The sequence below is a fragment of the Grus americana genome, chromosome 7 (genome assembly GCF_028858705.1).
Source record: "Grus americana isolate bGruAme1 chromosome 7, bGruAme1.mat, whole genome shotgun sequence".
Lineage (NCBI taxonomy): Eukaryota > Metazoa > Chordata > Aves > Gruiformes > Gruidae > Grus > Grus americana.
The window spans coordinates 34,339,207-34,356,020 of NC_072858.1; the positions used below are offsets into that span (position 1 = coordinate 34,339,207).

A 16,814-nucleotide genomic window follows, 5' to 3' on the forward strand; every position below is an offset into this window, starting at 1 on the left:
CCTCCAGTGGGGACAAAGTGCCTGTCCTCTGTTTCTGGGAGGGCCACCGTGTAAATGAGGAAAGCGTCTGTTTTGCCAGAGCAAATCACCACCTTGCCCTGGTTTTCTCGGCCGCTCCTGGGCCAGTGTGGTCCCTCCGTCGCCTCCCGCGTGGAAAGGGAAGAGCTCTGTGACGGCAGGTGCCTCGTGCAGGGCTCGGAGGAGAGTGCTCAGGGGGCTGCGAAGGTCCGGAGGGAGCGGCTGTAAGAGCACGCTGTCGTGCTTGAAACAGCTTCACGGGGTGCGCGTGGAAAGCAGCCCCCCAGCTTTTCCGGTGCTGTGAGAAGTAGATGCCCTGCCCAGTCCCCTCGCGCAGTGCTCTGGGCCCACGGTGCTCAGGGGGTGTGAGGTGGGCTCAGCCCCCGAGCCCTGCAGCCCACGGGGTCCTGGCCGAATCCTCCTCCAGCTCATTTACTCCTCTCTGCTCCGAGGGGTAGCGTGGGGCTATGGAACCACTGACCTTTGCAGAAGCAGTTTTAGAGCAAAATGCTTGTTAGTGCCTTGTATTTTCATGTTTTTAAAGGTGTTGGCATTAATTAGGCTGGGCTTAAAAATATATATCAAAGCTGGGGCTCGTTAAATCCAGGGATGATATTTGATGCGATGTGTACAATTCCTAAAAAACCTCAAATAAGCAATTAATTTACTTTGCGTGGTGTGACGTTCCCTGCGTTGCCCTGTGTCGTGGCGAATGCTGTTTCTGCTGAGGCTGGACTCTCGGTGGGGATCAGCCTTTGGTTCATTCATCAGGAGCTAAGTTTACTACGAACTCGTGTTGATTTCATCTCTTCTCCCAAACTGGGGATCTGATGCAATGCTTTTCGCCTTGCAAATAATCCTTACTCATGCAAGTAATTTACATGAGTAAGCGTTGCTCATACAGAGGAGAGGAGAGAGCTAGTTTCCTGTAATTATTTCCCTAGCACTGTTTTGCATTTTCAGACTAATTGGGGGAAGGAAAAAAAAAAAAAGAAAAAAAAGTCACTCCATAAATATATGTCATTGAGAGTTGCAGAAGAGATTCTTCCAGAAAGTTAAGGGAGGCAGCGGGTTTGTTCTCTCTTCATTTCGGGACAGATGCTCACAGCATCCCTCAAAAGCCTGATTGGTTTCCGAGGGGCTCTCCATGTGCGGAGGTCCTGCCCCAGCCTGTAAAGGTAGCACAGGCTGGCCTGAGCGCGGGTTTTTACGCCGCTAGTGGTTTATTGCCACCCCCCTTGAAAAACGTGCTATTCCCTTTGCACAGAAACAGATTATTTGAAATGAGAACGGCCCCGTTTTAGTCTCCACGGTGTGTGCCTCATGCTCGTATCTGTCAACACTGGTAATGACAACACGTTTCAAACATGCAGATTATGGTTATTAAAGGGTGCTTTAAAAATCATGCTAATAGCATCAATCTCCAATGTACACTTGCTCAAATTAATTCAGCTTTGGAAATCAGGCGCACTGTAATAGCAGTGTTAGAGAAATGGCATTTGTCATAAAATATCATGGGTTTGGTAATTGCGTATCCACTCTGTATATTTTTATCTCTCTCGCCACCAGTAGCATATGCTGGCAAAGGAAGGAGAGGGCAATGATATTACTCAGAGAAGCCACATGTTGCTAGCCATTAGCTGGCAATCTGGCGTATCTGGTCACTTAAGGCAGATTCCTTTTTCTTCTTTTTTCTACCCCCCCCCCCCTTCCCCCTGCTTCCCAGTGCATTCAGACCATAAAATACACCCACTGCTCTCCAGAGTTGCTGTTCCCAGTCTGATCAGTGGCACTAAACATTAAACTCTTGTCTTTGGAGAATAATAGGCCTCACATGGTACACCCTCAAGCATGTTGAGATACTGTGCAGGCTGGAAAATAAAAATGTTCTAATTGTGTCTTTTAAATAAGCATAGGAGTGAATTAATTAGACTATATTTTGTCTTTAGTTGCTTAGTTACACAATAGTATTCCTAAGCACAAGTAAGATAAATTGGCTCTTTTTGTGCTGCTTGTCCCTTAATCATAATTACTGTATTGCTCAGGAGAGTAACGCATACATAGATTTTGCATTTTTAATAATATTCAAACAATATGCGAATGATACAGAAAGTATGTTCTGGTTCAAGCTCTTATATGCATTTATTCGGGAAGAAGTTCTACTGCTATGGGAGCAATATTTGCATTAGTTGCTCAGAGATGTAGTTCTGGGAAATACATAATTGAAATATTCTTGCAATGCTTGTTCTGGCCCTTTCATTCGCATTCAAAATAACAATGCCTTAAGTCTCCGAACAGTCATCCACTCTTGATTTAAGAGCTTTTCTCTTTGTGTGTGTATGTGTGTTCGTGCGTGTGCAGTGTGGGTTCACACCCAGCGTTAACCCTGCAGAGACTAGAGGCTCGCGTGATTCATAGTCTCGTATCAAGTTGAGCTTTTTATTTTGTAGCTAAAACGCAGTCAGAAGGTCAGATGAACACTGGCATTTTATGGCGTTAATCCAATGACCTTAATGCTTGGCAGGCGTCCATGTTTCTATGCGAAGGTGCCAGGGTTATAGATAATAAAAGAGTTTGTTTTCATTTTCTGGATATTTTAATCTTTCTTTGCAAAGCGTAGCCTCGGGTTTGGGGGGCTTGGGGCTGCTCCCGGGGGCCAAAACTTTAATTTCTTCCTGGGTTGTTGAACGTTAGCCGCTAATGATGGGCAGATTGATACAGATACCGAACAATGGAAGGTTCTGGCAAGAAACCCCCTAGACATGCTCAGTGGATGTATGTGAAAATTGGCTCCATTGTTCTGCTGTATGAAAAGCAAGTAAATTATTTACAGATATTTGCTAATTAAAGCACATATTGTTTTACCAGCACAATAGAACACAATATAACAAAAGACAAAAGAATAAGCTTGCATAATTTAAACCTGCTAATGCAATGTACTCCTTGTTAAGAAAAATATAATTATGTAATCTACGAGGAAAGCTTTTTGTACTGTAACTGTAGTAGGCAAAATTAGGAATGAATTGCTTGTCAACTTGCCTAAACTAAAACAACTCTTCGAGATCTGTGAGCTATCTGATGGGAAAACATTTTGACTGAAGCCTATTTTCTCTTTGGTCAGAACTTCTATCTGCGATGACAGATAGAAAATTCAATTTGAACCTCTGCTCGGGAGCGGGAGGAGGGAGAAAAAAACACCCCAGAAATGAAGGAGGAGGCTTGCAGTAGAAATGTCAAGTTAAGCTGCTCACAGCCATCCCTCTGTGCGCTCCATCTCCACCCCGCTTCTGGCCCAGATGTACCAGTATCCCACAAAGCATCCTACAAAAACACAGTGCTGCCCTGCCCCAGGACATTTTGCGTGTCTCGCTTTGGAAATACTGAGCCACGCGGAAAAAGCTGCTTGCTAATACGAGGGAAAGCGAATACCACAGGACTTCACATGCTTCACCTCTGTCCTTGGTCTCCTCTTTTGGGTTTTGGACCCCAGCAGACAGGATGAACGCGTCGGGACGTAGCGTGCTCCATCAGTGTGAGTTTCAGACAGCTATGCGTGGCTGTGCTTAGGCTGGGGAAATAGCGTGGTAGGCTGGGGAAATACCTGTCACCTGAATTTAACGAGATCATTATAGTCCTTTAAAGTAATTAGCGAAGGATTAACAGATGAAAGGTTCAGCCTTGGCCTCTTTAAAATTCTCCCTGCGCCAGGTAAATTCCTGGGCTGTGCGTGTTTCCATTCTCAAGGCTCTCCCTGTAGGTTCACGGCTGGAGAGCGGTGGTCTCTGTAGGTCCCTGCACGCTGGCGTCTCTGGGGAGCATTGCAGGGCCAGACCCCCGCGGTCAGTTCTGCTCCGTGCATCCTTCGGGACACCTCCGTGTCTGGGCTGGGGGATGCACGAGGAGACGGCACCAAGTGAGGCACTCAGGGCAGGGAAAGGGGAAAACAAAGCTGCCCCTGCCCGTGCCAAGCGCTGGAGCCTCTTGAACAGGGCGCTTCCCAGAGCCAGACCTTTTCTATGATGCAGCCACCGTTTTTTAGCTAGTCTGTGATCCTGCAGTCTTAAAAAAACCCCGTATATATGCCCAGTTGACTGCAGGGCCTTCTTACTCTGGAGAAAGTCTCTGAGAGCAAAGCAGTGCTGTACAAACGTTCCCTGCCCCTTAGGGCTGAGCATGGTTCCTGGAGGAAAGCTTGGGTGAAGTGCTGCTCTAGGAGATTACTCTGGAGACCTGAGTTCAGGTTCCTCGGTGACTTTTGGCAAGTGGGTTGGGGCTGAATTGAGATGACCTGGTTTCCACCGCTGTCCCAAAGCCCTGGTAGCATCTGTATGGCAGAGAAGAGCTCTGGACTGTAGACTCTGCTAACAGGACCTTTTGGTTTGACTATGCTGTCAAGTAAGGGTGACGGTACTTTCCTCAAACACCCAGGTAAATGCATTTGGAAATAAGCCCCCTCTGTCCGTTCTCCACCTCTGCAACATGACCTTCCATTCCTCAAAGGGATCTAGAGCAGGGAACCGGATTCCTAGGGCAAGAGCTGCGTTGTTGCACAAGGTACCTAAATCACAAAAAATTCCCAAAAACATGGGATGTAAAAAAAGTCCAGAATAATAGAGGCCTTTATGCCCAAATGAAATATGCAGTTCTATTATCCTCGGTGAATGCAGTCCGTAAGAGTCATGCTGTATTTTTTGCTCCCATGGATAAATGTGTTTTCATCAGCAATGTACTGGGTTGTAAAATATGCATCCCCAGCTATCTACCGTGCTAAAGGTTTCGGTAAAAAGGCTTGAAGATGTTTTCTAATGCAAATTGTACCGATCAGATAAATGACACGCGGTGTCTCCTGTAATTATCGGCAAGAGTTTTTACAGTACATCTCCTGTTTCTCTCTAGGCCACATATTTGATGTTAGGAGACAGCCAAGCAGGTGTTCGACTCGCTCGTGCCCTCCAGAATTCCTTAAATGACCTCTGGAAGCACTGGAGTGAAAACAGTCTCAGCACGTCAAAATTTTGAGATATCTCAGTCGCCGTAATTCTTTTAAGGCTGCCTCGGCGTCTCTAAAATATAAATCTTTCCTAGTTATTGGCAATGAGTGAGGAGTTGTGACGTACCGTATGCGGGTGTGCAATCAAGATGTACGACCTCCCTGTGCTGCCCTGTGACTCCCTGCCTTGTAAGAGTTAATATTTCTTCTAAAAAATAATTATCTGCTTTAAACTAGTCTAACTACCTGACCTCTTTCCCTGAATGTAAGTATTTCAACCATCTGCTGAGTCAGGCAATATAGCATTCTGTGCTTTCAGGAGGCTGTGATGGTTGCTTAGACAACAGTGACATAATATTTAAGCATAACGGCTCTTGAAGATACTGTCCCCTTCTCCCTGGATGACTTCTCTGAGAATGCAAATCTGATACGCTCTTAAAAAACAAGAGAGGGATGAGAAGGGTTTGTATCACCATCTATCTTAACCATCTCCCCATTTCCCACTCGATAGGTTAAAGTATCGTGCTTTGCTCAGGAGTCTTGTAAGATGTGCTAAAATTACAGGCTGGCTAGATATCCACTTTTATAGAAACAGAAGAAAAAGTGCCTCTTTTTATAGTCAGTACTTATTTCTAAGATTTAGGCAACTTCGTGGCTGGGAAAAGCATTGCCATTGGTCGATCAGCGTCCGAAAAGGTGCATCTGAGATAAGTCTCATTCCTGAGCAGAGCTGAAATCGGCGCTGGCTGTTTCCTCCAGCAAACCTCATCTTGCTGTAGCAGGAAAAAATTGCAATTAAAGACTTAACCGCGTAATGGAGACTTCATAAACATATCACTTCAGAGCATAGCTAATACACGATGAGTTCATTTTTGTATAGATATATATACGCACTGTCTGCAACGTGGGTGGTTTTTCATGTTTACACAGAGATATAATTATGAATGACATGAAGGTTATACAGCAGATTTCTTTAATCTTCTAACGGTTTGTTAGTCATGTGTCACCGTGTACCTGGTTTTTATTTATTCAACATCTGTATTCCTTTGTCACGTCGTTGAAAGGGTTTCTGTGGAAGGGCTGCGGCAGTAGGTGCACAGCGGTTGATGCCGAATGGTGACAGGGGCTCCTCCGGCTGGCAGAGCCCTGCAGGTCCCAAAGCAACTTCTGTTGTGACACAGGGCCGTGGGACATTTTTGCTTAACAAAAAAAGGAAAGAGACCCTTTTGTCACCTGCTGCTCTGAAAAAAAAAAAAAACAAAACAAAAATCAAGAACACCTCACGACTCCTAGTTTGGGTCTGAGCGCTTGGAAAGGTTGCTTAAGGATGTGTGAAAGCTTGGCAAGGTGCATCGAAATCCCAGAGCTGATGAAATAGTTGGGTGACCTCTGTTTGGGTGGCGTCGGGGCAGATGACCTCTTGTGTTAGCAAACTGCCGAGATGTGGGGAGGACAGCGGCTCTGGAAGCTGCCCGTGGCTCGGGCTCCTCGGACAGAGGGGGCTGAAGCTACCCGCCACGTTTTGCTGCCTGAGGGTGTTTGTGTGATGAGGCGCTGAGGTGAAAACATATCTGGAGATGCGGTCCTTCGCTGGTGGGATCGGTGTGGGCACGTGGCTGGCTGCCTCTGAACTGGGCCCAAGATGAGCGGGAGCTAAAAGAGTGAGCAGTGAGAGAGAGCAGGTCTGCCCGGTCCCACTCCGTAGGGCAGGATGACCCAAGGCAGGCCTTGAAATACATATATACATGGGGTCATTTTTCCGCTTTCTGGCAAAAAGTGAACTCGGCCTGTGGTGATCACGGGCGGTGCAAGGGGAGGACAGGAGGCCGGTGCTGGTGCGGAGGAGGGCCGGGCGCTCCCGGCGCTGGAGAGGAGCTGCCGCCCGCACCAGGGGCTCGTCCTGTGGCTGTTGCCTCTGCGTGCTGTGCCCAGCCTCAGCCCCGCTTCCTTCGGGGCAACCCCAAACCCCACAGCGGTGTCTTTAATGGTAGGAACAGCTCTGGATTTTGTGGGGGTTTGATGGCAGGGGAGCTGCAGTCACAACAGGTGCGAGACGGGCTGCCTTGGCCCAACAGCCGTGAGGCGGGTGCTGCCATTGCTCGGTGGTGGTACAAGGCCCAGCCTAGCAGCCATGAGCACAAGCCTGCAGTCAGCCGCCCTCCTCAGGCAATCCCAGCCGATTTGGGGGCCAGCCTGGCACCCTGAGGGACTTGGCTGCTGCAGGGGTGATGGGGACGGGGTGCCCTTGGGGACGCAGCCGCTGCAGGGGTGACGGGGTGGCCCCGACAAGGGCCGTCACCCAGAACTGCCTGCGAGGGTGGTTCAGCCGACAACCTCTGTCATGGCGCAGTAACAGCCTGAATTTCTGTTACATTTTGTATTCGTGCAGTCCGCTTGTGTGCTGAGCCCTTCTGTGGTGCTGTTCTGGGCGCCCCTTTGCACCACGATGGCTGTACTTTAAGTCCCAGTGCCATTTTGTGAAGAGCTGAGGGTAGCGCGCAATGACATTTCCTGGCCCCTCGCTTGGGTGTGGGGATGCTAAACACTTTGTGTTTTCATGGCCACGGCCATGCCGCTGCCACAGAAAGCGTGCGGCTAGGGTGTGCTCTCCCCTGCCCCCCGAAAGCCGCCTCTCCCCCTGCCTCTCCGGTTCCCCCCTCGTGGCAGCCTGGGCAGAGGCAGCAAGTGCACCGGCATTGCTTCCCCCTTGTTACAGTAGGGTGGTTTTTTTTCTTCCCTTTTTTTTCTTCCTTTTTTTTTTTTTTCCTGTGTACACATCATGTGCGTGTGTGTGAAGGTTGTATTCTCGAAAACAAGTTTATTCATTGATGATGTAATAGTGATTGTACTTTTCTTTTGGTTAATAAATTGTCTGCTCAGCTTACTTTGTATGCCAGCCAAAATTAGTCATACCAGTTCTTGGAAAGGATATGAAGAAACTAGTAATTGAAATCATAATCATTTGATCATGAGAGCTATTTGGAAAATAATATTTTACCCAAAAACACGTCTGATCTCCAAGTCAGGTTTTTATTAAAACGGCTGCTAAATAGATTTCTCTAGTGTGGAATATTAGAAATTGTGTAGTAGCTGGTGATGGTATTCAACATCCTAAAAGAGGACTTCACCCAGAAACTGCTGAGACTGTCTGCAGGCAGGCTGATATTTATATGTATTTTACATTTTTTTCCATCCTGACATTTAATAATCACCATGTAATAGCTATAAAATGCATAGCAACTACAGCTTTTTTATTTCGAGTGGATGGTGTAATGAAATTGGGTGAAACCATCCATTGAAATTGTACTTTGTAGTACCCAACGCTTGTTTACAAAGTATTGACGTTTGTCATAAACAGAGATTTAAAACATCACCATTATTGTTTGTTGTTTGGTGGAAGCTCTTATGCTGTGCAATGATAAAGGAAAAGATTTTATTACAAGGTTGCTTAGCATATGAGCATGCCATTCATTTCTGACCAAATATTTGTTATTGCACTAAATGTAATGAAGGTGCCTGCTTATAAAACAATTTTGTATTATATAAGGGAGAGTGGAGTATCAGATCTGTTTGTTTTTTTTTTTACCAGAGATACTTCAGGTTTTGTATTGTGTGTAACTTATCACAATAAAGCTTTTTTTTTTTTCTTCCCCTATTGAGCAGTATTTTATTTCCTGAGGAATGTGTTCAGCGGGGGGAAAAAAAAAACACACAGAAAGAATCAATCATGCTTTTCTCTTTGTTTAATAACTAAAAGAATTTTTCTCCCTTTCGCAAATACTTGTGTTTATTTGAGAGAAAAATTGGATTCTGGTTTATTTATTTCAGGAACCTGTAACCTTATTTAGCGCTAGAAATGTGCGGTGTGGAAGGTGTGGTGTGCAGCCAGCTCTCATTACAACATAAATTATTTCTGCTGTTTTAACTAAAAATGTGGAGTGTATCTTGCTGGATGTGTGTGTATGTTTGTTTATTTTTTGAGGCTTTCTTGAGCCCTTGCTCACTGGAGTCAGCTATAATACATTCTGCTTATTCATCATGACTGAGAGGAGTTGATTGTTTCCTGGAAGGATAAAATTCAGCAATTAGAGCTGTTTAATTCGAGTGTATGTTCTGGAGGCTAAACTAAGTTTAAGTGCTTTTCTTAGAATGTATGTTTAAGAAGGGGAAAAAAACTACAATTCTGATCTTGAAAAAGGTTTTAAGAAACATGAGAATGTGCAAGCTTCTTTTGGTGGGAAGCACATAACATTTATGTAGTATTTCTTTTGGGATTACATCACAGTTTTATTTAATTTTTAGGACAAAAGTTAAATTCAATATTTGTGTATAAGCCAAGGGAAAATGTACCATAAACAGAGGAATTTTCTGGTGAGTCAGAGTTCCAAGAATCTGAGATTTACTTAGTCCATTTATTTCAGGACTAGCTATAACCATTAGTCATCCAGCCATGAATTTTTACATTTGCAGCTAATTGCACCTAAAAAACAAACTTTCCCTCAAGGCTTTGGGTTATAGAATGTGATTTGGCAACCTGCATTTCAAATGTCTTTTAGGATCATTGCTCCGGTCCTAGAAATTGTCTCTAGATCATGTGTATTTGTTTCGAGTAAACAACTAATAATTTCCACTTAGGTGGCAGGAGGAATAAATGAAGTACTAGCTTTTCTGTATTACAGAAAAATTAATCTGCCAACAGCAAGATAGGCTTTTCCAATAGCCTGGTGGCAGGGGGCGGCGTTACGGGTTTATCTGTCATCGTGGAGCCCCGCATGACATGTCGTATTCTCGTTTGACCGCTTCTTGCAGGATGAAGTTATTGCTGTTTCAGAGAAAGTTACTGTGAAGCTTGAGGACTTGGCAAAATGGGCACAGTCCGATTTCTCCAAGTGGAAGTGTGGTTTCCGGGCTGAGCCGGTCAAGCCGATGGATGTGGGGAAGAATGGGCAGAAGGAGGCCTTGACGAGATACAGACAATCCACGCTCAACAGTGGCTTGAACTTCAAAGACATCCTGAAGGAGAAGGCTGACCTTGGTGAGTATCCCTTACTTTCTCCCGTGGGGAGGGGCCCGCGGGTGAGCGTCTTTCGAAGGCGGATGAACCTGATCCTGCCAAGCCATCGCCGATTCCCAAAGGTATGTCTGTGCTTCAGGCGGAGGTGTGGTGATGAGATACCTGAGCGGGATGGGTGGTGGTGGTGACCTCATCGCAGGCTTCTTCAAGATTAGCGTGGGGTAACTCTGTGGGGTAACTACCTGGCTGGTCCGTAGACACGTCCCTGAGCGCTAGGCTCAAACCCTGAAGATGCGTGCACAAGTAATTGTCAAAGGCTCTCCCTGGGGCTCTACAGGCCTGGGGCTCAGGTCAGAGCTGTGCATTGTGGGCAGAGGAGCCTGAGACATCTTCCCAAGGCCTCCTCCAACGGGCAGGGTTAAGCAAAGGCCTTTCCCTCCTTGTGTCCCATCTTCCCAAAGTGCAGCATTGTCATCTGCTTTTGGCACTTGTCCTGTCTCCATAAGGTGAGCCTTGTGTCCTGTTTGTTAGGGAGATAGATATCCCTTCTGTAGCCTTCTACAGTGTTTCCTAGTGAGCTTTATGTTACTGTAGGAAATGGTAGCTCTGCTACCTTGGATGGTTGCAGACAGGCTGGCAGCTCTGGGGCTGCTTTTGTACCTCGCAGACACCTACACCTCTAAATACTGTGGTGGGAGTTCAGGGTCCGAGGGAGATGAGTCTCCTGTTGGTAAACGTGCCTGTTTGCGGTATTAGGACGTTGGATGCGTAATAGCTGTCAGAGGTGGCATTTTGAAGTGCATCCCACGGACGTTTCTTTGCTGTATCAAGCTTTTAACAAATGTTCCAAGTTTGAAGAGCATCAAATTTAGGTTGTAATGGGTGGAAAGGTAAGAAATTAAAAGCTAAGGCTGATGCATGTGAGGAAATGCTTTTGTACCTATGTGAACAGGAGATGCAGGGCCAAGTTCAGTTTTATAATGGCACGACTATGTTGGCATTGAAGCCAAGTTACACTAAGCTGAAGATCTGTCTTGGAGGATTTATCTTCTGCATCTTGTTTTTTCTGATCCTATCAAATGGTGAAGTGATTTTGTCAATCTTGCGTTTCACCATTAGATATGTAGGTTGGAAGATTAAAGTACAATTGGAAGTTGATCTGATTTTTCATTACATCTCCAGGGAAAAAAAATAACCCGTGCAATTCTTTTTCGTTTCCTTTGCGTTACTGTGTGGTTTCTTCTGGTTCACAATTACATGCAGTAATTTTGTCTGCTATTGCCCTGGCATCTTCTTTGCTCACTACGTCTATTTGCATTTGTTTGTTGTGTCAAAAGAATCTTAATGTTTTTCAGACAGAACTTTTGTGTGTTAATGTTTTCTTGGTTTTGTTTTTAACAAACAAAAAAACCCTTGTGGTAAGTTATGAAATTGCTATTATCTACTCTAGGAGCCAAAGAAAATTATCTTTAAGCCTAAAGCCTTTGAAAGTAGGGGTTATACTGAAAACGCTTATGGAATGCAAACTATATGGTATAATTTTGATAACCCACATTCTGATGTTGCTCATTTTCGGTTGGTGGCTCTGGCTTTCTTATTGGGTCTTTTTTTTTTTTTTTTCCTCCAGTAGAAAAGGGTATTTTGATTAATGTTTGATTATGATTGCCTTTATCTTCATCATGACTGGTTGATGGGAATGAAAAAAAGGTTCAGGAAGACCTATAGCTGATTAGGCACGTTGATATAGACAACTGATCTAGCTTATGAGAGGCAGTCCAAGAAATTTCTTAAATCTAGTACTAAGATGATTTTTTCCTATTTGAAAGACCCAAGAATTTAAGTATATTTTGCTTCATGGATCTGAGAAGGACTCAGAACTGTGATCTTCATTGCTTGTGAAACAGCCCTATTTGGTTGTGTGCTGTAGGCAACCCTTGAGCTCAGGTGTTTGGCTTAACTATGGGATGGGATGGAGGTTTAACACCCACCAGGTGAAGATGATTTACTTCTCATTCTGAGTGGTTGGTCAAGGTTGACATCGTGCTCTGGGAATTGTCGTATCCCTAGTTGTGGGCAAAGGCAGTAGCATAACGTGCAGTGTCCAAGGCGCAGAGATTTGAGCTGCCGGTGTTGTATCTTCTCTGCTGTCAAAGTGGCAGGTTTAGTGCCTGTTACGACGTGTGCCCACAGACCTTTTCCAATACTCAGCATCTTGCCAACAGAGCAACGCTCAGCTGCAGTGATCAAAGATTTACTGGCAATAACTTCTCCAGCACAATGGGACGGGGTAGTTTTTCTCTTAAAATAGGGTTGTAAACTGTGAGGCAGTGGGGTGTGCTGTCATGTAGAGGTCCCTCAGGTGAGAGCATCAGCACAGCTATATTAGCAAGGTTAATCAGCCCAAATGGAGAGGTGATCTCCTGCACATCCACCACTTCCCACCACCGCAGCACCAGTCCCCTCCTCATCAGGTACTTGGTGCTATGCCCATGGGGATGTTTCACGGAGGGCTTCCCCACAGGGCAGAGTGGGGTGGCTGTGACGGGGCAGACCACTTTGTACAGAACTTGGATCTGAAGGGAAGAAATCCCTTCTTGTGCTAGTCTGTCTGGCCATGCATGAGTCCGCTTGTGACATTTAACCCTGGCTGTAGATGAGGAAGTTGCTGAACCGGGTGTTGAAAAGGCCTAGATAAACAAGGTGATCTCCTGGACCACTTTTCTCCTATGAAACGGCATGTTTCCATTGCAGAAAAATCCCATAAAAGTGAGTAGATTCTGAAATTTCTCCTACTAGATGTTTTTGAACCAAGCTGTAGAAGGTAGTAGGAAATTATATCCCTACCAAAAAGCTCAAAAAAACTTCACAGAAGAAACAAAATCAGTTTTCACACACTGTCCAGGAGTGGGGAAGGGTGGGGTAACCTGGATGAAATGGAAACATGGCTGATACAGAACCACAGAAGTGGCACTGTGCAAACACACTTAATTAAACACAGCGCTGTTAGGAGCAGGGCAGCTTTAAACAATAACCGGGCAAAGCGAGGCCTGGTGTGAGCAGCATATACCCCTGTACCATACGCTCTGTGGCACTCGTGTCGCCAAAAGTAAGGCAGCACCTGGTTAATCCACAACCTGGAGAGACCATGCATCTATAATTAAAAGTTGACCCTAATTCAAATTCAGAAGTTCTGTCTCCTTTTTTGTTCTCTCTTTTCCTCTTTTTTCTTCTTTCTTTTCTCTTTTTTCTCTTTTTCTTTTCTCTTTGCCTATATTTGCTGCAGAAACTGGTTTTTTTTCTGTAAAATGCCATTGTTTTTATCACTAGTGAATTATGCAGAACTTTTCCTTAGGACTGTATTAAATAAAAGATCTAGCAATGGTATTTTTTTGTGCGAGCTTCAAGATTTCAGCCTGAAAAATGATTTTTAAGAATTATTTCTTTTGCCTCTTGAGGTATTTATGTTATACATTCTGTGCTTTTCTACAAATATGTCAATATTGAATGCTAGCAGTTTAGGTCTTAAGACTATTTATAGCTTTCTGAATATTTCTTTCAAATGTTGAGAAAAATAAAGAGTAACAACAATGCAGCATATAAAAATAGAGTTGCTCAGGAATGTATTATTCATAATGAACATGAGAACCTGTTTTTCCAGAAGAATTGGTCTGATTAAATCATTCACTACTAAGGCCGCTAGTTATTTATTTTTGTCTTTAGAATTATTTAGGGGATTTTTCTTTGTAATAAATGGACTTGTATACCCATATTTGGTAAACGAGTGGGAAGTCACCAAATGAGGAATTATTTCATTTTACAAAATTTTTAGCAACCAAGCAATGTAAACACTATCGGTTAAATATGGCAAAGTTGCATATTTGTATTCCTTGGGCTATAGTTCGAAAAAAAATTCAAATTATTTTATATAACACTGCTTCTTACAGACTTCCTTTAAGTGAAGTATGAAAGCTGCAGTGTAAGCTTTATTGGCCTATAAATATGTCATTATAGTTGGACTACATTTATATGCTTTGGATTGTTGTTTAAGCCAAGAAAATATGTCTTTACAGGTTGACTTTTTATTGAAACCCTTTGAGGCATACAACAGAATGTATTTTAGGCCAAGGTTATTAAAACAGCATTTTCATTTTTGCAGCAGACTCATTGTCAATTATGCTGCCACAAACTGTCTGTGGATAGGCAGTTATGAATGGTTTCATCTCTAAATGTGTCTTTAGAAAAAGAAATAAAAGATAGAGGAGTCAGAGCTGAAATTGAGAGAAGAGACTGAGGGGAAAATGACTGAATTTAGTGCTCACCGGCTGTGTTGGTTTGGGTTAGGCTGGGCTGCAGCACTGCCTGGGTTTAGCCGAGGAACAAATGGTCCCTGTGCCAGGCTGGAGAGGTGGGAGCCACTGCCGCCCCAGCCGGGCAACCTGCATCCCTCTGGCTCACGAGGCTGTCGTGGCAGAGCTCTGGGTTTGGTCCCCCAACTGGCATTACCACTCCTTTATTCGTCCTTTATCAGTCTTTTATCGTGCCAGGGTGGGTGGTTGAGGTTGCTGCGCTGTGGGCACTCCCGTTCCTGCACCAACAGCGTTAGTAATGGGGATGAGCAAGTTCTGGTGCTTACTGATGGGGTTTTTGCTGCAGTTACTGCTTTTTTGTTTGGGTCCAGTGAGGGGGAACCCAAAGAAGATTTAGCAATCGGTCCTGTCCTGCCTTTCATTCCCCAGTCATGCACTTGGGGGTGTAGAATCTGGATCTTTGTTCTCTGTGAAATCCAGGAAAATCAAGTACTGCAGCTAGCTGAGGTTTATATTTTAGCAGTCACCCTTTTCCAATCCATAGGTGGTTTTCCAACGGTTGTTTCCTGCTTTGCTCTTTTGAACCCTCCAGCAGAGCTTGCCGGGCAGGGTCTGGATGCTGCAGGACTGGCTCACTCTCTCATTTCCTTCTCTTCTTTACTAGTCTCATAATTTGCATGGCTTCATCTGGGAGATCCCAGCTCCTTGTCGGATCTTGTGTTGCCATATAAATTGGCTGATCTGTAGCAGATTGCAGTGAATTCGGGAGGAGAAGCAGAGCAAGGATGACCCCTCAGTGCCTAGGAAGCCACCATGCTCAGCCCCAGCCGGCGCTGGGCTGCTGCATGGCCTTTCTGATTTCACTTACCAGTGGCCTTGCAACAGGCATGACTTCTCCAGATGAAGGTTATCAAGTCATAATGTAGTCAAGCTATAATATTATCGAAACTGATAATCTGCAGCTGTAATGTGCTCAGACACTTGCGGTGACTTCTGAACTGATGCCGACTCTCCTTTTTCATTGTTTGTCGCATGCTGCTGAGTTCAGGCTCGCCTGGCTTAACTTGATGCAATAATTTTCTGACCAACTAATTGTTAGCTATTCAGAGTACAGCTACTTGGGATACTTTGTGCCTAAGTCATGCCTTTAACTGTCTTCCCCTCCCCTTCTTCTCTGTTTGTCTGTACTCTTTGCCTCTTCCTTCTGCCTTCCTGTCCCCATTGCCCTAGCTGAATGCCATTTTGATCTTGATAAAGCTCCTGTAAGTGTCCTATTATCCCATTTTCCCCTCTCTGCCCTTGTGCACCGTATGTGGTTTTTTGTATCGTGGGTCAGAGTGACCTCTCTAACTCATTTTAACCAGCCCAACACATAACAGCTCTTTTGCCGTAGATGAGGCTATTACATGACTTGTCTGTTGTGCTCCGTGGAGCCTGAATGGAGGAGGACGGCTCCCTTGGGAAAAAGGACTGTGGCCTGGCATTTTCTTCTGTGTTGTGCAGCTCCTAGCACACGCCAGCACCGCTGCAGCAGAACGAGAGCACCGGCAGGCTGCGGAGCAGCACTGTTGGCATTGCTGTTCAGAGAGGCCGTGGACCAGGAAGGCTTCCTTTGGTTGTACACCTTCTTTTGGTTTAATTACCGCTTACCTTCAGCGTTAACATGTTTGGAATTGGAGATAACCTGAGGTGCTGAGCAGACAGACAATTTTGTCTGGCCTTGCGTGAAGAGGGCAAGATAAATGTTTATTTTTATTATTTGTCAGCTAGTTGGTTTAAGATAACTAATGCTTGTTGGCTTTAGTTGCTGACTGCCTTTTAACTGTGATGTTGTTGTTAGGTCAATAATCCCCAATAATCCTGTGATAATGACATATTTGCTCCTGGAGGGAACCCTATCTCCAGTAGCATTTTGGGGCTCTCCCTCCTCACTTGTCCCTCTCTCTTGAGCCGCTGCTGCTCTCCTGTGCACCTTCCCCAGCCTCCCTGGGAAGGGGTTGGCGGGGTCCTGGGGAGGTTGTCTGTAGCCACCTGGTCCTTCCTGAGGCCACGTGTTTGCCTGAGCAATGCTGGGATGATTTAAGCACTGTTAATTTCTTCTTTTCTCAGGGGACAGCCTACTTCATTACAGAGGAAGTGTATGGGGGTGACAAAAACATTTTATTATGCAACACTGGCTATGGAAGCCTTTCATTCGCCACTGGATTGTGTTGAGCCTAATCTATTTGTGGCTCTTGAAAGGAGTGTTAATACCACACATCTCAATCTTCAAGCGTGCCTTATCAAAGAGACAAAATTTGGATTTCTTCTCAAACTTTGACCTGCCTTTGAGCTCTTATAGAAGGGGGTGGTAGCTTTGCCCTGGGAATTGAGGAGGTGGGTATTTTGTTCTTTGAAATGCAGAAGATCTGCCAAGAAATGTAAACAAAATCCCACGTAACTTCTCTCTAGGTAGCCCCTAAATCACAGTGCCTGTTCCCCACCC

General features: G+C 45.0%; 1 protein-coding gene across 4 annotated transcripts in view; it reads left to right on the forward strand.

Annotated features, from left to right (window-relative positions):
- ARID5B (AT-rich interaction domain 5B) overlaps positions 1–16,814 on the forward strand; it is a 119,144-nt gene that overhangs the window by 3,814 nt on the left and 98,516 nt on the right. For all 4 annotated transcript variants that reach the window (XM_054832185.1, XM_054832187.1, XM_054832184.1 and 1 more), the window contains one exon: positions 9,818–10,043. In XM_054832185.1, coding sequence (XP_054688160.1) covers positions 9,818–10,043 — 226 coding nt within the window. The remainder of the gene's footprint in view (positions 1–9,817; positions 10,044–16,814) is intronic.